Below are 24,107 nucleotides of genomic sequence, written 5' to 3' on the forward strand. Positions count from 1 at the left end.
TTGAACAGTCAACTGGTGATTCACTGGATGCTATTTAGTTTGTTCGGTCAGCTGTTTATTAATCTGTAACTTCCTGTTAAGATGCAGGGTGTGCTTTTTAAAGAAACCTTACACAGCATAAGTTTTATTTTGGGACTGGCTGTACTAATATATAAAGAGGATCTGTGAGAGTTACTTAGTCTTGTAAACTATTTTCTTCCAGCAAAATTTTGTGGGTACTTACCATGTGCCAGGCACTGTTAGTGCACTATAGTGCAGGAATGAATGAGATAGTCTCAGCTTCCAGAAGTTTACCATTTGCTCCAGGAAGACAAGCATAATAAAGTGTGGTAAGTACAAACATAGATGTGCAAGGTATGGCGTGATGCAAAGGAGGAACTTGAAAATTCCAGAGGAACAGAGGAGTGAGAAAGTTTTCATAGAAGAAGCTCTAAAAGGCAATCTAGGAAAAATTTCCAACAAAGATGTCACATTTTGGTGACAACATAGACGGACAGATTGGACAAGGAAGAGCTTGAAACTAGGGAAACAATTTGAAGGTTATTTAGGAGGCTGTTGCAATGATTTAGGCAAGAGATGATAAGGGCCTAACTGAAGACTGAGAGAGAGGTTGCAGAAAAGATTTGAGAGAATTTTTACAATGGGGTGGGACGGTGGGAGGTGAAAAAAATTTGAGCAACAGTTTTCGTTTTGGAGCATTTGGTAATTAGCGTTGCCTTTAAATAGAATGGAAAAAAGGGGAGAAGGAGGCAAGTTGGGTGACAGCTGTGGAAACAATGGGTTCACTTTTGGACCTGTTGAAATTCAGGTGCCACATGGGGACATCATTCATTCATTGGAAATCCGAGTTTGAAGTTTGAGAAAGAGGTCTGGGCTGGAAAAACAGATGTGAGTGACATCTAACAATTTGGAAGCATGATTCTATTAAAAACAGATTGTGTTTTCTGTATATGGCATTGGACAACTAATACTTCAAAAGTGCAGAGTTTATTTGAAGATATAGTTTTCTCTAGAAATTTAAGTAACTTTTAGATCATGGATTTTTTCTTTAATGGTGTCATCTTTTATGTGGGGAACTGGGCATACCAGGGCAGGGGAAGAAAGCAGTACAAACTGAATACAATCTGCAAATTGAACTTGGGGGTTTTAACATTGACATTAAAAGTGTTACTTGCCTTTTCAATATTAGAGATTTAAAAAACACACTGCTAAACTATGGAAAATTGTATAGTTGCATTAAATCTTGGAATGCTGTAAAATATTCTTTACCAACAGTGCTTTACTAGTTTCTGGGAATTTGGAAATCTGAAAAGCCTATCATCTTTTATTAGACAAAGTGGGATTTTCAGGAATACCCCTCTGTAAAATTGTCCTTTGTATCCAGGAATCTAACCTAACCTTAAACTTAACTCAAACCCTAACTTGTAGCCTTAACTGTAACTCTGGCCCCAACCCTAACCCCAAGTGAATGGATCTGTGCACCTAGACCTACACCTCATCTTCAGCTGAGCCTTAACCCTAACACTAACCACCAACTTAACCGTAACCCCAACTCTGAACCTAAATATAGTACTGGCTCTATTTCTTGTCACTAACCCTATAACCGGACCTAGAACCAATAGATCTATGGGGGAGACCTATGGGGGAAAAAGGGGGAAAGACCCATTTCAGGGGTAGACCTAGGGGAGAAAATGTTCTTCAGGTCTCTAGTAATTAGATAATCAAAACTGAGCAATGAATCTCAGACTAAATGAGTAATTTATAAGCAGATCATCAGCAGACCATCTTTAACAACATATCATGATTAGGTAACCTGAGTTTTTGGTTAAAAATGTCCAAAGGTCTGGCTATTGTTCCTGGATGTCCTACAGGACATACTTGCTTCTGTTCTCTAATTTCAGAATGTGTATTTTACATTTACCTAAAGGTTGTGCGAAAATTTGGTGAACATCTCTGAAAGGAAGTTCCAAATTAAGAGTACATTTTCATAGACTTCACAAAGGTGTAGGCTAACCTTGCTCCCAGTCTTCTAGGACTCCCCAAAGTGTAAGACTATTCTACTCCCGAAGACTTACAGAAAGCTGGGGCTCTTTCATTTATATCTAAATCCTGATGTGCCCCATAGCCAGACCTTACCAGCTATAACTCACGTCTGTTAGACTAGCAGTCATTAAGACAATGTGCAGTGTTGGGCTCTGGGGATTATAGAAGTAATATAAGAGACTTTACGGCCAAGCTGAGGGAAAAATGATTAACATTCATTAAACAATGAGAGTATGATGGGACAGAATGTAATTCAGTGCTATATTATGTGGTACAGACCTGGATCTGATCTATATTATGTAGTACAGACCTGGATCTGATCTATATTATGTGGTACAGACCTGAACTGCTTCAAAGTGTGGACAATACTTTCTCTTTTCTATATAATACTCAGCAGCTTACCAAAACTTTGTAACACACATTCAATCTTTCTTAGGATCCTGGCAGGTTCATAGAAGGCAGGTATTAGTATAATTGTTCATATTTCCATATGCAGAAATAGGTTCAGAGGAGTTAATTATATCCCCCCAACTCTCCCAGCAAAAGCGGCAAAGCAGAGTTTTGAACATAAGTTGGTCAATTTCAAATCCAGTGGGAATGCAAGTCGGTCAAATCCAATGGGAAGCTCATTCTATTTCATGGAGTAAATGAGACTCGAACTGGGCCTTGGAGGATTGAGTAACATTTGAAGAAATGAAAGGAAATGAGAGTATTTTGAATGGGGTAAATACTATAAGGAGAAAGCAAGAAGCCAAGAACGGGATAGCGAAGAGACAGAGAGGGGAGTGGATGAAGTAAGATTGAAGTAAGATTGCAGAAAATGGGGCTTTGAGAGCCAGGCAAGGGGTTTTATATTATGTGTAGGGTTTCACTAAGAAGTCAGTGAGCGGATAGTGGCATAAAGGAAGTGTGTGTGGGAATCTGATTGTGTGCAGGTATACAGGGGGGATTAGAACAAGGAGGTCCCAGAGGCAGGAAGGCCATTTTAGGTGGCTCTGTGGTGTGGCTACAAGGAAGGGCCTGGAATGGGGTAGTAAGAGTTAGTGTTAAATGAAAATAAATGGGTTAAAAAGAGATGAATCAAAAGGATTGACTTAGTGCTCGATTGAACATGAGAGACAGAGAAAGTGAAAAAAAAATCAAAGAATGCCAAATTTCAAATAACTAGTTCTGTGACCTCAGGCAAGTCATAGGATCTGTCTGGGCCCCTCATCTGAAGACAATGTGATGGCAGAAGGTGACAGCAACCCTCACCTCACATGTGACTGAAACTTATTATATATGCAGAACTATTGGATTAATCAGCTGCTTTAATTATGAAGGGCAATTTTTAAATGTCTAGAAAGATATTCTCAATAACATTACTGAAAATAATGAAAAATTGGGAAATATCTAAATGTTCTACAATGGAGGAAGAAGTAAATAAATTATGACTATTATGTGGAAATTAAAAGCATGTTTGTACAACATGGGGACATAAATATCCAAAATATAAAGGTAGGTGGAGAAAACAGGACACAATACTATCTGAACATTATTAAAAATAAATATATGAGTAGAAAAAAGGACTGGAAGAAAATATTAAGAGTGATTATCTCTGGCTGATGGTAATGTGGCTGATTTGTATAATCACTTTTGTGCTTTGTACTTTTCTGGAATTTGCAAATTTTGTACAACGCTTTTTTCTTTTATAATAAGAAAAAATATTTAGGGAAAAAATGAGATCGGCCACTACTGTTTAAAATCTTTAGATGTGTTGTGTCCCTTCTGTTTAAAAAATAAAATATAGAATTGGTACATACATCCTTCTCTATCTGACTTGGAAAATATCAGTGGGTGGAATAGCTTTGAAGAAGTGCCAGAGATGGAGAGGTGACCTTCTTAGGAAACAGGGAATAGAGCTGAAGAAGATTCCGGTACTGCACAGAGCAGAGATGAGTGCCTTTACTGAAAGAAAATCGGAATCCTTCTCTGTAAGGCAGTTTGATCTTTGGAAAACGCTTACAGCTCAGATAAATACAAAAGCAGCTCCGGAAGTAGATAAGAATGTAGTTATGTCACAACTGCAAACTGCTTCATTGTACAAAGTATTTCATTAGGTCTGCTAACCTCAAGGAGACCTTTGTCAGGATTCCTCTCGGTCTTCCGCTAGGACTGCAAAATGTTGTCATTGACTGTGCATTCAGGCACAAGTGGAAACTGACTCTCCTGTGCGTTATGAAACATTTATGTGTTAAGAATTTTTAATAAGCATTTGTATAACTAAACAAAATATTCCCAGGAAATAAGACCACAATGTGCCCTTAAGGAACATAATTGAAAACCAGTAGAATAATTCTTAGAATCTTGATATTGATATGGATCCACGATAGTTCCTGGCTTTGTGCTCAGTAAACAGATAATATGACGTGACAGGGCTATTTATCTGAAGCAATATGAAGTGTTACAATGGTCTTTGACTCAGTTTTCTGCTAAATATGTTATTTCACATGACCTTGTACTATCACTTAAGTCAAAACCCATGGAATTATCTTTGGTAGGCAGATAGTTTCTGACCGTTAGAGCATTCCTTTTGGTTTATCTTGGAATTTGCTTTACATTTACTTTTGTGGTGTTTTCACTAAATATATGCTAGTTCAGGGAACTCTCCTCAAATGTTTTTTTCTCCTCCCTATGATTTATATCGGCCTTGCTATGTTTCCCCTCACTGGTCTGGATGTCACTGCCACATAACAGGTAAAACACACTAGGGTCTGCCAGGGAGAGCTTGAGTTGTCTAAATACAAAGGTCCCCACACCCCAAAAAGGCCAAACCTAAAAAGGGTCAGGGTGCAACCTCTGTCCGGTTTTTCTTTTGGATCAGCTTGTTATTAGACTTCGGGTAGGCTCAGCTATGCTAATTTTCTTGGCTGCGCTCACATCTGTAAAAACGGCATGAAAGAAAACAAACGAACATAGCAAACAGGGGAAGAACTTTCCCACTACCTCTTTCCACCTCTCAGTGTTTGTGATTTTTGCCTATATTTTATGCTGCCAAGTGGACAAAACTGCTTCATGCAGAGCTGGAGGTTTTTCCCAGTTGCACGATACTTGTCTATATAGGTTGTCAAAGTAAATACTGTGAGACCGTTTGCTTATGATATCACCATAGATGACAGAAACATTAGGAAAACAAAAATTCGCATGTCAATACTAATTTTTTAAAAGTTGGACCTCAGTAGAATATATTTGCACCTTTAAAAATGTCTCACAGGAGGAATGTAAACTGCTGGGAAGGAAGGATAGAGGATAGTAATAGAATGGGAACTTTATCGCCTTACTTGCAAAAATGAAATAATGAGGCCTGAGATGGCTTTTCTATTGTTGTCCTCTCACCCTGTAGGTTTACTTGCATGACTGTCAAAATAAATGACAAGTTACATACCGTGGATAATCAGTGTGACATCTGGGGCTCCGTAAGAGGCCACTGTTTCTCTAACTTTAGCTAACCAGTGCACTTCCTGTAGCATGCTTTTGGTTAATTGTCAGAGCCAAAGGGTCTGATTACCCTCGGCTTGTTTTAGAATCTCTCTCTCTCTCTCCCAGCTAGCAGAAGTGTCTCTTGCAGCACTTACTGCATTCCAGCGTTGAAAAAGCCTATTCTTTTGACAAATATATACAAGCAAAGAGCTAATGGGGTAGCTCCATCCATTTGAAGAAACTTTTAAATCATTTTGTAACTGATGATTCCTAATTTGCTTGATACATGTACCTTTTACACCTTTTCCTTGACAAGTGAGCCAAGATTGTGTGGTGGTTTTCACTGCGGCCTGCGGCCTGAAGCGTAGGAGAGAAGGAGAATGATGAAGAAAATATTTTTGAGATTTCACAGAGAGAAGGACTGAGATTTTCACTCTATTGAGGAATCCGCTGGAATAAACAAAGTCACTCACACCAGGCAGCTTAGCTGAATACATTTTATACTTTAAGTTTCTGACACAACCTCAAAGCAAAGAGGAACCTCTCCAAGGACCTAACCAGATGCAAGCCTGGTAAGTCACTGACTAGCACGGAAACTTTCATGTGAAGCAAAACACTAGCAAGAATATATTTTTAGGAGGAAACTTTGGGTCCTTAAAAAAATTCTGTCCTTTCTACAACCATGAGTGTGTAAAAATAAGAATTCTCACGTGGTAGACGAGGTGATTTGGGGTATTTTGCCAGGCTGCTTTGTGTTATGTTTTCCTTGGGAGGAAGGAGAGAGAGAGAAATATTCTTAGTTTTACCATCTAAATCTACTCTATAAAATCAAATTGCCAGTGACTGGGTGTTTGAGGCTACAGGCAGGTTGATGCCCTGTGAACCATGCTTTTATTTCGGTATGTTATGCAAAATTGACTGGTTGGATATACAGAGTTTTCATGAACATAAACTGAAGGATGATTTTATTGGAAAACTCAAGTATATCTTGTTTTTTTTAGAAGATCCAGTTCCATTTTTTAAAAACCTTGCTTTTTGTCCTTTATTTAATAATATCTTTAGTGTTGAAGAGATGAAACCATAAAGCATTGAGTTGATGACAAAGAAGATATAAATAAAACTGTAATAGCAAAAATATTAGAATAAGATATGTATTTCCACAGAAAAGCTGGACATTTAAACTTCAAAACACAGAGGCAGAAAAGGCAACTTTTTACTTTCCATTTATCCATAGAAATTGCCTTTATTTTTGTAACCAGACCCACTAAGCTGGCCTTTATATGATCCTTTGCCCTCATGAAGCAAGTGGGGAAATACCTCTATGTGAAATGACTGCAGTTTATTAAATGTCAAAGAGAAACTTGTTAACCAGACGTATCAGATAACCAATTGCCATGCAGAGCAGCTGCCAACCACGGGAAGTGTCAGTCTTCCCTTTAAGGACAACTGGTGACTACACAAAATGCACAGTTTATAAATAATTAGGAAAAAGAGATTTGAAAGCATGCCACTCATGTTATGCTATATGTTCCTAAAAAGAATAAATATTACCAGCAGTGTCATTCATAAGAATGATTAAGTATCAGTGTGTTAGAAAACTGTGAATGCAGGCAATTTCAGCCTAACTCCATAATCTCAGATATGGGCAAGATATAAGCATAGGAATGAGGTTTCAAGGACAAGCGTTGGGGGAGGGGAGTCCAGGTTTGATGTATTTTTTGTGGCTATGGACTGAAAAAACCAGTTTCCCAGGAAGGACTCCTGCAGTTAGGAGATGGGATTTTTTTTCCCTTCTCTAATCCTGAGAATTTCTCTTCCCTGAGATGAGGGAAGGAATGGAAGCCTCTCAGTCCCTTTTCAGGATGTTCTTTTTCTTTGCAAAGGAGGAAATTAAATTGCCAGGATGGGATCCTGGCCAAGTTAGAGAAACCCTCAGGGGATCTATGGGATTCTATGGGGCTGAGAAGGCCTACCTGACATGAACTCCCTGCAATTTTATGCAGAATTGCTGGTGAAGAACCGCTCCTTTGCGTAAGGAGAACATTTGAAGAAGAGCACTTGCGCAAGTAGAGGAGAGACAGGTCTCTGAACTACAGCTGCCTTTGAAGCTAGGGCCTCAGTTGCTCTAATATACACTCTAGATCTTGGGATATTCAGGAAAAAAACAGGCTCAATTCAAGACCTCTCGGCTCGTGCTTTGTATAGGGATCTGTGTATGGAGGGCGAGAGGACAAGATGCTTCCTGCCCTTTGCAAATAAATACAGGTCAGCCAGTGAAATTCAGGAGCACTGTAATTGGGTTAGACTTGCCCAGACAGTGACAGAGAGGGTCAGTTGGGAGTTGGGCGATGAAGACTCAAGTGGAAAATCAGAATACTAGAACACTCGGATCACAGGAAGGGAGGCGTGTGGTTCTGATGATCGAGGCAAAGAGAGAAATTGGGAGCTAGAAGTAGTCAGTGAGAGCAGAATAAGGCAGGCTGAAAGGAAGGAATCATGAAGGAATCATGACTCCGAACTGATGCACCGGGGGAGCTGGCCATGGCCACGTGGCCTAAAGGTGCTGCAGCAGATCGGGCAAACTCTCTTCCCAATACTGTGGGCAGGCAAACTCTGGCTGAAATATTTTATCATGGATTAAGAGTTACCTCAAGAAATCTTCTATTCTGACTCCCTCATTTCATATACCCGGAAAGTGAAGCCTGTGGCCTAACTAACCTAGAACCATACAGGGAAGGAAATGGGAGAAATTAGCTAAATTGACACAGTTCAGAGTCAGCAGAGATGTCTAATGGCCTTCTCACACTTGGCATGTCCCAAACTCTACCCCTACATCTTCTTTGTCTACAACATTTCTCCATTAATAGCATCTCCATCTTTCCTGGAACTTCCGGGTCACTCTTGATTTTGCTTTTTCTCTCACACCTACCTTCAATCCTTAAGGAAGTTTAGTCAGCTCTGCTTTCAGAAATATCCTTAATCTGACCATTTGGTTCAAGCCGCCAAAGCTCCGCCCTGGATGATTGCAGTAGGTGCGCTCTCTGCTTGTCACGTGCCCCCTCCACGTATATGTTCAACACAGCAGCCAGAATGACCATGGTAAAGCCTAGGTCAGATCATACTCCTCTGCTGCGCTAAACAGACAAACAAACAAAGTGCAAATAAAATATCTCCTTGAGTAGCATTAGGAAAGAAAGAGCCATTATTTATGTGATATGTGTCATTCACCTGGGAAAGGGAAGGAGGGAGGTGAGGGAAACTAGCATTTTTTGAGAGTCTACGATGGAATTTGTGTCAAGGAACTTGTATGGTGCTTTTTGCCCATCTGGCACTCATGACATGGTAGCTGTTTTTATTTTATTTAATTTTTACTGACTTCACGAGGTGGATGTTATGATCCCTTTTTGGCAGGTAAGGAAACTTGGGCTCAGAGAGAGGTTATAGATTTTAGGGTCACTTAACTAGTGGTGGTGGAGCAAGGATTCAATCCCAAGGCCACGCACCTTCCCCAATCCTATCGTTCCACTGTGATCTTTAGAAAGGACCCCCAGGAGCATACAGCAGGTGTATATATGCTATATGCGTGCATGTAGGCATTATTCACCATAGACGTGGAGAAGAAGGAAACTGGCAAAAACCCCTCCCTGGTGCCTCTTAACTTCTTTTTATAACCCAGCTGCTGAGCCCTTTGCCTTACTCCTGGACACCCATTCAGTGTCTCATATTTTCAGATGCCCTTAACCTCAGTGATCATCATTCCATTACTCAACCTGAGTTTCAATCTTCTCATCTGTAAAACTGAAATGATTATACCCCCCTCATGGATTCATTATGAAGATTAAGCAAGAATAAAAGTCAACATTTATTGAGTGCTTGCTATATACCAGATAGTACTATTTTAAGCACCTTATATGGATTAATTTATTAATCTTCACAACTACCCTATGGAGTGAGCATAATTACTATCATTGTGATCATTTAATGAGTGAAGAAGCTGAATATCAGAGATTAAATGACCTGCCCAAGGTTACCCAGCTAACAGCAAAGATTCAAACTGGGGCAGTCTGACTCTGTGGGCCCTTTGCTCCATTTCCCCTATGCGTCTTCATTTGTAAAACAAGGATAATCTCTAAATAATAAATAATATTTTTTTAAAAGTTTTATTTATTTATTTATTTGAGAGAGAGAATGAGAGAGAGAGAGAGCATGAGAGGGGGGAGAGTCAGAGGGAGGCCGATGTGGGACTTGATCCCAGGACTCCAGGATCATGACCTGAGCCGAAGGCAGTCGCTTAACCAACTGAGCCACCCAGGTGCCCTAAATAATAAATAATATTAAAATAATCATAAGGTGATAATAAAGAATAGCTATCATTTACTAAATGCCAACTTGTACAAAACGGCGTGCTTGCTCCCCTGCACTGGCCCCTCTGTAGGCCTCCAGCACTGCAGAGTTATTATAAGGATAAATGACATGACAAGTACTTGCACATTATAGAGGATGAATAAATATTGTCTGCTTTCCACCCAGAGATAACCAGTATCAATACTTTTACATAGAAACTTCTAGACACTTTTCTATGCCTATTTACAAATAAATAAGTAAATATGGATTATATTGTACATTCTATTTTCAACATCCAAATATGTTCATATTTTGGATAGTAAAAAAACAACATGCTTTCTCAGTGAATTTGATGTCACCCCCAAGTCACAAAGCATTCTTGGGGTTCTCGAGGGAGGAAAAGAAAATCTAGATGTTGCAATGGTTTGTGACTCTCTCTGCCTTCCTGAATATATTTTATTTTTGTTTTTAAGGAAGGTTCTGCATCATGTGTTGTTAATTTGCAAACTGATTGGGTTATTTTATTTTTCTCTCTCAAGAATTGAGTCTTTTTAAATTTACATTAAGCCTTTAGTTGGTTTCTTTTCTTTTCTTTTTTTTTAAGATTTTATTTATTTATTTGACAGAGAGAGACAGTGAGAGAGGGAACACAAGCAGGGGGAGTGGGAGAGGGAGAAGCAGGTTTCCCCGCTGAGCAGGGAGCCCGATGCGGGGCTCGATCCTAGGACACTGGGATCATGACCCAAGCCGAAGGCAGACACTTAATAATGACTGAGCCACCCAGGTGCCCCTAGTTAGTTTCTTTTCAAACACTTGAGTGTAGTCAGTAGACCTTCACAGGGGAAAAAAAAAATCCCCACCATTAAAGCGACAGACCACATGCTTGGGCTTCTGAAGCTGCTTGGTTTCTTCTCCGCGTGCCCCTGGCCTGTAGTTTGACTATCCCTACTTATGAAAGCTTTCATCCCCTAGTACCTGAATTCTCAAGACTATATAATCTTCACAGTGTGACAAAATGTTACAATATTTTACAATTTTTATGAAATTTTGTATTTTGCAACTATTACAAAAAAGCAGGCTATGACTCACACAGTTTTACTGGAGCCGTCCTTCAAGCAAGTTCATGAAAAATATGATCTCAACAATATTTTTTGAATGAAGCGTCAGCAGAAACTGATAGAATCTGAGAAATCCGTTTAGGAGACGATAGTAAACATAAAGTCCCTCTATAGTTTACAACTCATGTTTAGCCTTGCAGTTTGTTCTATCCCATATACATATGTACGTCTGAAGTTTTGATAGGGAATTTTTAGGTCAACACAATCTCTGCTCAGTTTTTTTTTTTTAAGATTTTATTTATTTATTTGAGAGAGAGAGAAAAAGATACGACAGCATGAGTGAGATGAGCAAGCAGAATGTGGAGGGGAGGGAGAAGCAGGCTCCTGCTGAGCAGGGAGCCCAAGGCAAAACTCAATCCCAGGACCCTGGGATCATCCCTGCTCAGTTTTAAACGGGACTGATGAATTGTTGAACACTACATGAAAAACGAATGATGTACTATATGCTGGCTAACTGAACATAATAAAAATAAATAAATAAATAAAATTTAAAATTAAACAGGAGTTTAATGTCTTAAACATTTTTAACTTTCAAATGACTTCTCTGGAAAAAAAAAACCCATAGATTTCTTAGGCAGAAAACACAGACCAACCATCAAAACAGATAATCAATATTTTTTTAATCACTCTTGAAATGATAATAAGAGCAGCTGACTTTTTTTTTTAAAGATTTTTATTTATTTATTTCACAGAGAGAGACACAAGCAGGGGGAGTGGGAGAGGGAGAAGCAGGCCTCCCGCTGAGAAGGGGAGCCCAATACAGGGCTCGATCCCAGGACCCTGAGATCATGATCTGAGCCTAAGGCAGACGTTTAACGACTGAGCCACTCAGGTGACCCAACAGCTAACATTTTTATAGCACTTGTTTACTTCTGGGCACTTCCCTAAGGGCTCTATATTACATGTAATTAATTTATATGAAGCATAGTTTTCGCAAATATCTTATGAGGTGGGGACTTTAAATAATGATTGGAAATAAAAAGAAATTTATCTCAATAAATAAATAAATTTTGAGAAAAATAAAATTGCTTTAATGTACTCATGTGTGAAAATGGGTGTAGTCAACAAATTTGGTGGTGGGAAAATAATGGAACGTATAACAAAATAGCTTAATTTATTTTTTTCTAAAAAGATAATTTAAGAAACCATTGGATAGCTTGGCTAAAAACACTTTTTGGATATTGTTTGATCTTAGAATCATCAGGAAAAAAGCTTGACCCATTTAAGAAGTCTCTTAATCATTTCACGATCTATGTCAAATTATAACGCTGTATGCCTTAAGCTTATGCAGTAGTGTTGTATATCAATTTTATCTCCATAAAACTGGAAAAGAAAAAAAGAAGTCTCTTAGGAGTAAGAGTGTCAAGGTTAAGCAAAGAAATATTGCTTGCAACATACAATTTGAAAATAAAGAAGGGAGGCATTCCTAGGAAGTTAGTAACTTAGTTGCCAGGGCAACTCTTTTATGATAAAACAAAGGAAAGTCAAAGGAAATGTACTGTATGCTGTGGGGTTTTTGTTGTTGTTTCTTCCTTATTCTATTCTGCTAGACATAAGGGAAAGAACACTTAGGGTTTTGGAGCAGAGAGGAAGAAAAGTAACTTTCTCCTAGAAAAGAAGATTCAGGGATTTTAGATTCCTTGAATAATTAAGACTTAGATACAGATAAAGTCCTACTAATTAGAATAAAGAACAATTAGGGCAATAAGCTTTCTTGTCTAACAAGATTGTTGCATATATGTAATATACATAATAGACAATTGCCCATGTCTTGGGCAATTTCTGATCTTAAGAAAAGGCTCAGTGAGTCCTTCTTAAAGTCAGAACTATCAAACTTGAATTCTAATTCGGAGAAGCCAAACGTACCTGGATGTTTGAGTTTCTTTAAATCTTGCTCTGTATCAGCTTACGTCATTATGCAAGAGTTAATAAATATTTTCCCTCTCTCACTCTATTTTCTAGAAAAGACTAATTGGCCCGATTGTAACTAAGTATTACTTCTTAGCTGGAAAGTACAGGTTACTCATCTGCATCTCCATACTTCACTTTTCACGGGGTAGCAGCTCAGCTTCCCTGCTGGAAACACAATTAGTGTTCTGTGATAGTGTGTGTATACTCAAACCTTTTGTGATAGCACACATTCTAGGTTTAATATTTTATAAAGGATTGTACACATATTGGGTCAGTGTCTATATGGTAAGCTGAATATTTTCCCATTTCTAATAAAACCCTAGCTTAGAGCTTCCTGTTTTCTGAGCTTTGTAGGAAGCAGCCAGAAAGCAGTGTGTGTTACCTGAGACGTGTTTGTTTCCTTTGGCTCTCGAGTTTGGCATCGTCTTCCCTTTTCCTTGGCAGAAGATAGAAATTAGAGCCTTGAAGGGGATTTAAATGCAGCACTTGGGGCAGCACCCTGCCAAGCAAGCCAGCCACTGACACCCGAGGTAAGGTTATGACAAGGATTCTCAACAGTTAAGACTCCAAGAGTGAAGATTAACATTCACCTTGCCTTGGACTGGTGTTAGTTTTAGTCCCCTCTGAAAACAATCGAGATAACCATGTCCATGCTCAGAATGTCTCAGTCAGCGGTGGTTCCTCTTTCAGACAAAAGTGGTGCCAAGGAATGTTACTTCTGCTCTGGCCTAAATAGCACTTTTCTCCTTATTTTAAAGTGTCATTTTACGAGGAGATGTAGTGAGGGGAGGAAAAAGCCTTAAATAAATAAGCTTTTTCTTTCTTTTTTAAGCTTTGCTTCCTGGTGACCAGTGTCCATAACATCTCTACGTAAACTCAGTTTACTCCTATTTCATCTCCAATAGCCCTGCGTGCTCTTGGAGAGAGAGGGCCTCCTAGCTTATGCAGAAAAGAAGCTATGAGGCATCTTTATGCCTTAGCTTCCCTCTTGTCTGCTTCCAGAGTAACCATATGTTTACCCATCTTATTCTCCCTCCTATCTTAGAGGAAAAGAAATCCTTCATTTCTTTCCAAAGCCAATTTTTTTCATCTTTGTTAATGATCTTTCTCTTTTCCCACACTTTCTGGGATTTAATTTACTAATCTTCCTACTCTCTCTCTTCTAGCTTTTCTTTCCCCCTGCCTGTAAGTGTATATGAGTCTCAACCTTGCACAAAAACCTTCTCTAAGATCACACACTCCATTCAGTTACCCCCCTTTTCCTCTGCTTGGTTTCATTGCCAACTTCTTTTTTTTAAAGATTTTTATTTATTTTATTTTGAGAGAGAGAGCGAGAGAGAGAAAGAGCACAAGCAGGGGGAGCCGCAGAGGCAGAGGGAGCTGAGCAGGGAGTCTGAAGCAGGACTGGATCCCAGAGACGCTTAACCGACTGAGCCACCCACATGCCCCTCGTTGCCAGCTTCTTGGTAGAGTTTTCTACAATCACTACTTTCTCATCTCTCACGTACTTTTCACCTTGGTTTCTGTCCTCATGACTCAACTGAACTTATCATAGCAAAGGTCATCCATGGTCTCAAATCCAGTGTCCTCCTGAGTGGTCATCTAACTGGACCTCAGCACAGCCCTCCCTTCTAACACTCCTCCCTGGTGTTTGTGAAGCAGCTCTCTTCTCCCTAACTAATCTCACCCTTAAATGTCACCCATGGTTCTGTCCTGGGGTTGATATTAATTGAGGCTGAGGAGATGGACTTGGCAATGGCTCCTACCATGTTCTGTCCAGAGACACTTCAAGGCATGGATTAGTCATTGGGTTCCATTTTCTCTTCTTCCCTATAGTATTCCAGAAATGAAAATTTTTCAAAATATCTGACACTCAAATCCAGGAGTTGCTATTTTTGTTTTCCTTCTTGCCTCGCCCTAAGAGAGGAAGGAATTCACCTTTGGTGACAAAGGCCTTGGTCATTCTCTTTGTCATGTACTGGCTTATTGAAGGAGATCAGAACAAAAGAGGGTCTTTACGAAGATACATGAAAACTTGGACAGTTCTTGCGTCTGGGCTCTTTGGATTAAGTCAAAATGAACATTTTCCCTACATGGTGCTACCATGAGTCCATGTGCCCCTGAGTCTGGTGTCTCAGTGAAAGACATGGCAGCACAGTCCATTCTAGTGGAGTCATTGCATAAGGTGTTTTTGTTTTGTTTTGTTTTGTTTTAAGATTTTATTTATTTGGGGACCTGGGTGGCTCAGTTGGTTAAGCGGCTGCCTTCGGCTCAGGTCAGGTCATAATCTCAGAGTCCTGGGATGGAGCCCCCTGTTGGGCCCCCTGCTCAGCAGGGAGCCTGCTTCTCCCTCTCTTCCCTGCTCATGCTCTTTCGGTATCTCTGTTGCTATCTCTCTCTCTCTCCCTCTCTCAAGTAAATAAAACCTTAAAAAAACCCAAAACACAAAAAAACTTCAGGCACTGTGGTATATTGTGAATTTTGAAAAAAAATTTATTTATTTATTTGAGAGAGAGGGAGAGAGCGAGAGCAAGCTATAGCAGGGGGGAGGGGTAGAGGGAGAGAGAGAGAAGCAGGCTCCCCGCTGAGCAGGGAGCCCCACACAGGGCTCGATCCCAGGACCCTGGGATCATGCTCTGAGCTGAGGGCAGTCGCTTAACTGACTGAGCCACCCAGGTGCCCCTGCATAGAATGTTTTTGATGCACAAGTACTATATCTTTATTTAGAAAATGGCGGTACTTGTTACAAGTTATGCAATATCTCTTTGCCATGACATTGAGAAATGTCTGGGAAATCACCCAGGGAAGCTTTCCTGTGGTCTCTGGGTATATCCCCTTAAAGGTTTCTCCAAAGTTAGATGATTCGCTTATGCTACAGATTTGTTTGTGGAGGCTGTCGTTACTTGCCTACTTCTCATTTCAGCGGAGTCTTCCTTTTCTCCTTTTTTTCTTTTCTGCCCTTCCTTCTTGCTCATGGGACTATTTTACTGGAAACTATTAATAACCCTCCCAAAACTGCACGTTCAACTTTCTTTTAAAGAACAGAGGAAACAGACAACAGAAGTTGTGCACATACCAAACTGAAAGAGAAAAACTCAGAAAGTAGCAAAGAAGCCTGAAATAAAGTATAGGATGTATCTCATGGCCGTGAGGGAGAAGGAGAGCAGACAACCTATCGCAGAAGCTCTAGGAATTTCAAAGGCCTTTTCTGGCACCGTGGTATCAGTGAGGAGGGAAACTAATCATCCCAGATAGGTAGTTGGGAGTTTTAGAGTTTCAAAATTCACTTAATATCGCACCGTTCACAGGTGTAATAGGTGTAATAAAGTTTATTTCTAGCACTTAATAAAAGCCCAGTGTACTGGGGGTTTTTTGGAAGAACTAAACATACTGATTTTCTCAGGATCAAACAGTCATTTGGTTTTCCTTTTTTTCAGACATAACTTTTAGAGGAATGTGAACACTTTTGATAATTTTCCAAGGAGCATTTATTTACAGTCACCCTTTTAGGTTGTAAAGAATTATCAGAAGACTCTTTTCTTTACCTTACTTTGTAGTTTTGTATATTCTAAACAGTTCAAAGGTTTACACCAGAATAAAACTGCTTGAATTTAGAGTGAAAGTGCTTGGGGTGGGAAAGGATTGATCATGCTAATGATATTGTATATTGTTTGTTCTTTCCTTCCATCTCCCAAATATTTCCATCCATCTATACCCAAACAAGAAGTTGTTTATTCCTTTTTGTTTAGTTTTGCTTCACATTTCTTTTTAATCAAAGTATTCACTAATTACTGTGGGAGTTTAAGTTACCCAGTCTAATAAAACACCATCCAGAGTCTGAAATTATGTAACATCCACCCTTTTGAATAATCTACAATGTTTGTAACTCAGCTGCAAAGTTTTTTTCAGGATCTAATGTTTCTTCAGAAGTTGAATGGCAAACAGCAGGGAATCTATCATTTCAGAATTCTCCTTCTGGTAGAATGAGAGAGGGAGAGAGAGAGAGACAGCAACAGAGATACCGAAAGAGCATGAGCGGGGAAGGGAGGGAGAAGCAGGCTCCCTGCTGAGCAGGGGGCCCAACAGGGGGCTCCATCTATGCTTTAGATACACGTGAACACAGTTCCAAAATTATCCATCTTGCTGAAGAGCAGATTTGAGACCAGACAAAAGAATGTACAATTCAGTGGTTTCCTTTTGCTCAATTTATAATGATTCCACTGTAAGCAGTAATAAATAATGATACTTTCTTTCTCAAACTTTGCCTTGAATCACAATCAGAGGGCCGGCTCCATACGGATTGCTGGGCTTCACCTCCAGAGTTTCTGATTCAGTGGTCCTGGGGAAGCCCGAGAATTTGCATTCCCAACGAGTTCCCCGGTGACGCTGATGCTACTTGTACGGAGACTGCACGGTGAGAACCAGTGCTTTAATTATAACGTTACAGCATGATAATTATACATGGTAATTTAATTGAGTTTCTATTTTCATCTCTGCATATGCGAGAGAAACTGAAAGATTAATGTGGGAATTTCAATTTTTGGTGAAGAACACACACTGAGAAAAATGATATTTTAAGAACTGGCTATTCCCTCTAACCTCAAAAGTATAACATAATATGTATAAAACACCTGAGACAAACCGAGTCATCTTTTTCTCAGTGATTTGCTGCTACGGAACAACTCTCTGGTTTTGCCTTTGCAAACAGACCACAAGACTGACTTCAGATGACTATTGCTCAGGCTGGATCCATTTATACACAAAACCCGTCTCATCAGCAGTCCAATTACATTTTCAATCCTGTTGGCTGATTTGACATCACAATATGTAATTAATGGTCATCTGCCCCAGTGACAGGATTAAACCAGGACATGCTCCTACAGCCAAAGCAAGTGTCTTTCTCTAGTAATTTTACCTTTGGAATTCAAACACAAATCAAATTCCCTTAGTCGCTATTCAAAGAACAAATGCAAGAGTGCCCCACAATGTGTTTTTATTGGCTTTGCCTCACTTTTTAAAAAAGTTTAAGTATTTATGGTTTTTGAAGACCACGAGTCTTTTCTTTGAATATTCCCTATGCGATAGTTCAACTTTTTTTAAAGTCCCAAGAGAGAAGAGCTCGAGGAGCTCTAGCAAGCACAACTCACACACTATACAAAAGGCAAGCAAAGATGGCACAGCCTTAATTGAGCCACAGCTGTGGCTGTGGATGCCTATCCACAGAGGCTGGGAGATGCATGCCGCAGGAGGAAGAAAAGCTCCACAGTGCACGAGGACTGCACTCTTATGGGACTGTTAGCTCTGACGACTGTTGTACAAAGGCTGATGAAGAACAGTGGAATAGCTTTGAGTATTAAACATGCACAGTAGCAGAAGTGCCTAAATATTTTTCTTTCCAAACATTTGGTGTCCTGCAACATGCAGCCTGAGTCTAAAAGAGCTATGCAATCGCTGTTGTTTAAATCTGGTTCTACGTTAGCAAAGTAATCTTAAGGGAAAACATGGGGAAACAGATCAACAACATTGCATTTGGTTATGATTGTCAAGCATGTTCTCTCTGATCTGCCTCAACTTTCAGTGTAAAATTGCCACCAGGGAGAGGCAAAGAGAGTCAGGGAAGTGCTTTTAGCCTTTGCCTCTTTCCGGCTCTTCATTTTTGAACCCTTTTGTCCTACCTCCTTTATCTCTCCCTTTTACCACCCCTTCCTCTTCTAATATAGAAAATGACTATAAAGTCATGAACTGGTTGCCCAGCTGCACATGAGAAACAATTATTTTCTTTTCTTTTTAAGATTTTATTTATTCATTTATTTATTTGAGAGAGTGAGCTTGAGCAGAGAGAGGAGCAGAGGGAGAGGGACAAGTAGACTCTAGGCTGAGCATGGAGCCCGACGAGGGGCTCCATCCCATGACCCTGAGATCATGACATGAGCTGAAACCAAACGTCAGACGCTTAGCTGACCAAGCCACCCAGGTGCCCCACAATCCTTTTATTTTATAACTATGACTAGAATAGATCTAGTCTCAATTATATTTTCCAGCTTATTCAGTCTCACTTTTATTTTATTTTATTTTATTATGTAATGATAATCACCATACATTGCATCATTATTTTTGACGTAGTGTTCCATGATTCATTGTTTGCATATAACACTCAGTGCTCCATTCAATACTTGCCCTTTTTTTCCTTTAAATTTTTTATTGTTATGTTAATCACCATACATTACACCATTAGTTTTTGATGTAGTGTTCCATGATTCATTGTTTGTGCATAACACCCAGTGCTCCACGCAGAATGTGCCCTCTTTAATACCCATCACCAGGCTAACCCATCCCTCACACCCTCTCCTCTAGAACCCTCAGTTTGTTTCTCAGTCCATAGTCTCTCATGGTTCGTCTGCCCCTCCAGAGTCCCCTGCTTCATTTTTCCCTTCCTACTATCTTCCTCTTTTTTTTTAACATATAATGTATGATCTGTTTCAGAGGTACAGGTCTGTGATTCAACAGTCTTACACAATTCACAGCGCTCACCATAGCAATACCCTCCCCAATGTCTATCACCCAGCCACCCCACCTCTCCCACCCCCCCTCCACTCCAGGAACACTCAGTTTGTTTCCTGAGATTAAGAATTCCTCATTGAGTGAGATCATATGATACATGTCTTTCTCTGATTGACTTATTTCGCTCAGCATAGTACTCTCCAGGTCCATCCACGCCATCAAAAATGGCAAGATTTCATTCCATTTGATGGCTGCATAATATTCCATTGTATATATATATACCACATCTTCTTTATCCATTCATCTGTCGATGGACATCTTGGCTCTTTCCATAGTTTGGCTATTGTGGACATTGCTGCTATAAACATTGGGGTGCACGTACCCCTTCGGATCACTACATTTGTATCTCTGGGGTAAAGACCCAGTAGTGCAATTGCTGGGTCATAGGGTAGCTCTATTTTCAACTTTTTGAGGAACCTCCATACTGTTTTCCAGAGTGGCTCCACCAGTTTGCATTCCCACCAACAGTGTAGGAGGGTTCCCCTTTCTCCGCATCCCCGCCAACATCTGTCATTTTCTGACTTGTTAATTTTAGCCATTCTGACTGGTGCGAGGTGGTATCTCATTGAGGTTTTGATTTGGGTTTCCCTGATGCCGAGCAATGTTGAGCACTTTTTCACTTGTCTGTTGGCCATTTGGATGTCTTCTTTGCAGAAATGTCTGTTCGTGTCTTCTGCCCCTTTCTTGATTGGATCATTTGTTCTTTGGGTGTTGAGTTTGATAAGTTCTTTATAGATTTTGGATACTAGCCCTTTATCTATCATTTGCAAATATCTTCTCCCATTCTGTCGGTTGTCTTTTGGTTTTGTGGACTGTTTCTTTTGCTGTGAAAAACTTTTTATCTTGATGAAGTCCCAATAGTTCATTTTTGCTTTTGCTTCCCTTGCCTTTGGTGGTGTTTCTAGGAAGAAGTTGCTGCAGCTGAGGTCGAAGAGGTTGCTGCCTGTGTTCTCCCTTAGGATTTTGATGGACTCCTGTTTCACATTTAGGTCTTCAACCATTTTGAGTCTATTTTTTGTGTGGTGTAAGGAAGTGGTCCAGTTTCATTCTTCCGCATGTGGCTGTCCAATTTTCCCAACACCATTTGTTGAAGAGACTGTCTTTTTTCCATTGGACATTCTTTCCTGTTTTGTTGAAGATGAGTTGACCATAGAGTTGAGAGTCCATTTCTGGGCTCTCTATTCTGTTCCATTGATCTGTGTGTCTGTTTTTGTGCCAGTACCAGACTGTCTTGAGGACTACAGCTTTGTAATAGAGCTGGAAGTCCGGAATTGTGATGCCACCAGCTTTGCTTTTCTTTTTCAACATTCCTCTGGCTATTCAGGGTCTTTTCCGGTTCCATACAAATTTTAGGATTATTTGTTCCATTTCTTTGAAAAAAGTGGATGGTATTTTGATAGGGATTGCATTAAATGTGTAGACTGCTCTAGGGAGCATTGACATCTTCACAATGTTTGTTCTTCCAATCCATGAGCATGAAACGTTTTTCCATTTCTTTGTGTCTTCCTCAACTTCTTTCTGAGTATTTTATAGTTTTCTGAGTACAGATCCTTTGCCTCTTTGGGTAGATTTATTCCTAGGTATCTTATGGTTTTGGGTGCAATTGTAAATGGGATTGACTACTTAATTTCCCTTTCTTCTGTCTTGTTGGTGTATAGGAATGCCACTGATTTCTGTGCATTGATTTTATATTCTGCCACTTTACTGAATTCCTGTATGAGTTCTAGCAGTTTTGGGGTGGAGTCTTTGGGTTTTCCACATAAACTACCATGTCATCTGCAAAGAGTGAGAGTGAGACTTATTCTTTGCCAATTAGGATGCCTTTAGTTTCTTTTAGTTGTCTGATTGCTGTGGCTAGGATTTCTAATACTATGTTCAATAGCAGTGGTGATAGTGGACATCCCTACCGTGTTCCTGACCTTAGAGGGAAAGCTCTCAGTTTTTTCCCCATTGAGAATGATATTCACTGTGGGTTTTTCATAGATGGCTTTTATGATATTGAGGTATGCAACCTCTCTCCCTATACCCTGAAGAGTTTTGATCAAGAAAGGATGCTGTACTTTGTCAAATGCCTTTTCTGCATCTATTGAGAGGATCATATGGTTTCTGTCCTTTCTTTTTTTTTTCAGGTTTTAAAACTGTTTATTGCATAGTAAAAAAATTGTGCATTCCAATAATTAAAATCATTTGAACAAAAAAAAATGGCACTCTGATTAAACTGCATTTTATAGCCTGCAGGACACCCTGGACCAGCTCGGTTTTTACTCTCGATTTCACTGTTGTCCCACCCAGCTTCTTCCTTCACCAACATGCAAGTTCTTTTCCTTCCCTGCCAGCCAGACAGGCAGATGGGAGAGGCAAGCGTCTTCGTTGTCAGTAGTTCTCGATTCTTTGATGTGAAAAGGGGTAGCACAGTCACTTAAACTTATCCAACCACTTTGCATCTTACAAAGTTAAACAGCTAAAAGAAGTAAAATAAGAAGGCAATGCTTGTGGAATGTACAGTGCATATCGGCGGCGCATGCCTCATTACGATTCGCCTGCTTGCTTCTCCTGTTCAATCGTTTCTTTTGAAGGCAGTGGATTTTTCTCTTGAGTTTCTGTCTTCTTCAATTTCGACTTATTGAATTTCTCAATCTCAGCCATATCGGGTTTGTCAGACATGGTTGCAGAGGAAGCGGAGCAAGGTGCGCATGCAAGTGAAGTCCGGTCTGCTCAGTGGCCGCCGCCGAATCTCTTGTTCTTTCTTTTATTAATATATTGTATCACACTGATTTGCAGATGTTGAACCAAACTTGCAGCCCAGGAATAAATCCCACTTGGTCGTGGTGAATAATCCTTTTAATGTACTGTTGGATCCTATTGGCTAGTATTTTGGTGAGAATTTTTGCATCCATGTTCATCAGGGATATTGATCTGTAATTCTCCTTTTTCTTGGGGGTTTGTCTGGTTTGGGGATCAAGGTAATGGTGGCCTCATAAAATGAGTTTGGAAATTCTCCTTCCATTTCTATTTTTTGGAAGAGTTTCAGAAGAATAGATATTAATTCTTCTTTAAATGTTTGTAAGAATTCCCCTGGAAAGCCATCTGGCCCTGGGCTCTTGTTTTTTGGGAGACTTTTGATGACTGCTTCAATTTCCTTAGTGATTATAGGTCTGTTCAGGTTTTCTATTTCTTCCTGGTTCAGTTTTGGTAGTTGATACATCTCTAGGAATGCATCCATTTCTTCTGGATTATCTAATTTGCTGGCATTATAGTTGTTCATAATATGTTCTTATAATTGTTTGTATTTCTTTTGTGTTGGTTGGGATCTCTTCTTTTTCATTCATGATTTTATTTATTTGGGTCCTTTCTCTTTTCTTTTTGATAAGCCTGACCAGGGGTTTATCAATCTTATTAATTCTTTCAGAGAAGTAGCTCCTAGTTTCGTTGATCTGTTCTACTATTCTTTTGGTTTCTATTTCATTGATTTCTGCTCTGATCTTTGTTATTTCTCTTCCCCTTCTGGGTTTAGGCTTTATTTGCTGTTCTTTCTTCAGCTCCTTTAGGTGTAGGGTTAGGTTGTGTATTTGAGACCTTTCTTGCTTCTTGAGAAAGGCTTGTATTGCTGTCTAATTTCCTCTTAGGACTGCCTTTGCTGCATCCCAAAGATTTTGAACACTTGTGTTTTCATTTTCATTGGTTTCCGTGAACTTTTTAAATTCTTCTTTAATTTCTTGGTTGACCCATTCGTTCTTTAATAGGATGCTCTTTAGCCTCCATGTATTTGAGTTCTTTCCGACTTTCCTCTTGTGACTGAGTTCTAGTTTCAAAGCATTGTGGCCCGAAAATATGCAGGGAATGATACCTATCTTTTGGTACCAGTTGAGACCTGATTTGTGACCTAGGATGTGATCTGTTCTGGAGCACGTTCCATGTGCACTAGAGAAGAATGTGTATTCTGTTGCTTTGGGATGAAATATTCTGAATATATCTGTGAAGTCCATTTAGTCCAGTGTGTCATTTAAAGTCTTTATTTCCTTGTTGATCTTTTGCTTAGATGATCTGTCCATTTCAGTGAGACGGTGTTCAAGTCCCCTACTATTACTGTATTGTTGTCGATGTGTTTCTTTGCTTTTGTTATTAATTTGCCTATATAATTGGCTGCTCCCATGTTAGGGGCATAGATATTTATAATTGTTAGATCTTCTTGTTGGATAGACCCTTTAAGTAGGATATAGTGTCCTTCCTCATCTCTTATTACAGTCTTTGCTTTAAAATCTAATTTGTCTGATATAAGGATTGCCACCCCAGCTTTCTTTTGGTGTCCATTAGCATGGTAAATGGTTTTCCACCCCCTCACTCTCAATCTGGGGGTGTCTTTGGGTCTAAAATGAGTCTCTTGCAGGCAGCATATTGATGGGTTTTGTTTTTTTATCCAGTCTGATACCCTGTGTCTTTTGATTGGGGCATTAAGCCCATTTACATTCAGGGTAACTATTGAAAGATATGAATTTAGTGCCATTGTATTGCCTGTAAGGTGACTGTTACTCTATATTGTCTGTGTTACTTTTAGGCTCTCTCTTTGCTTAGAGGACCTCTTTCAATATTTCTTGTAGGGCTGGTTTCATGTTTGCAAATTCCTTTAGTTTTTGTTTGTCCTGGAAGCTTTTTATCTCTCCTTCTATTTTC

At 39.6% G+C, this 24,107-nt stretch overlaps 2 protein-coding genes across 2 annotated transcripts in view; one reads left to right on the plus strand and one right to left on the minus strand.

Annotated features, from left to right (window-relative positions):
- Positions 1-218: 218 nt before the first annotated feature.
- Positions 219-24,107, plus strand: part of PSD3 (pleckstrin and Sec7 domain containing 3) — a 706,817-nt gene continuing 682,928 nt past the window's right edge. Inside the window, exon 1 of the mRNA XM_073902616.1 lies at positions 219-329. The gene's annotated coding sequence lies outside the window, so the exon portion shown is untranslated. The remainder of the gene's footprint in view (positions 330-24,107) is intronic.
- LOC112834614 (thymosin beta-4-like) lies at positions 21,872-22,150 on the minus strand. The gene has a single exon (XM_073902654.1). The coding sequence runs from the start codon at positions 22,098-22,100 to the stop codon at positions 21,966-21,968; it is 135 nt and encodes a 44-aa protein (XP_073758755.1). The 5' UTR covers positions 22,101-22,150; the 3' UTR covers positions 21,872-21,965.

Source organism: Callorhinus ursinus, unplaced genomic scaffold (assembly GCF_003265705.2).
Source record: "Callorhinus ursinus isolate GAN/ISIS: 27379988/994484 unplaced genomic scaffold, GSC_fseal_2.0 scaffold17, whole genome shotgun sequence".
Lineage (NCBI taxonomy): Eukaryota > Metazoa > Chordata > Mammalia > Carnivora > Otariidae > Callorhinus > Callorhinus ursinus.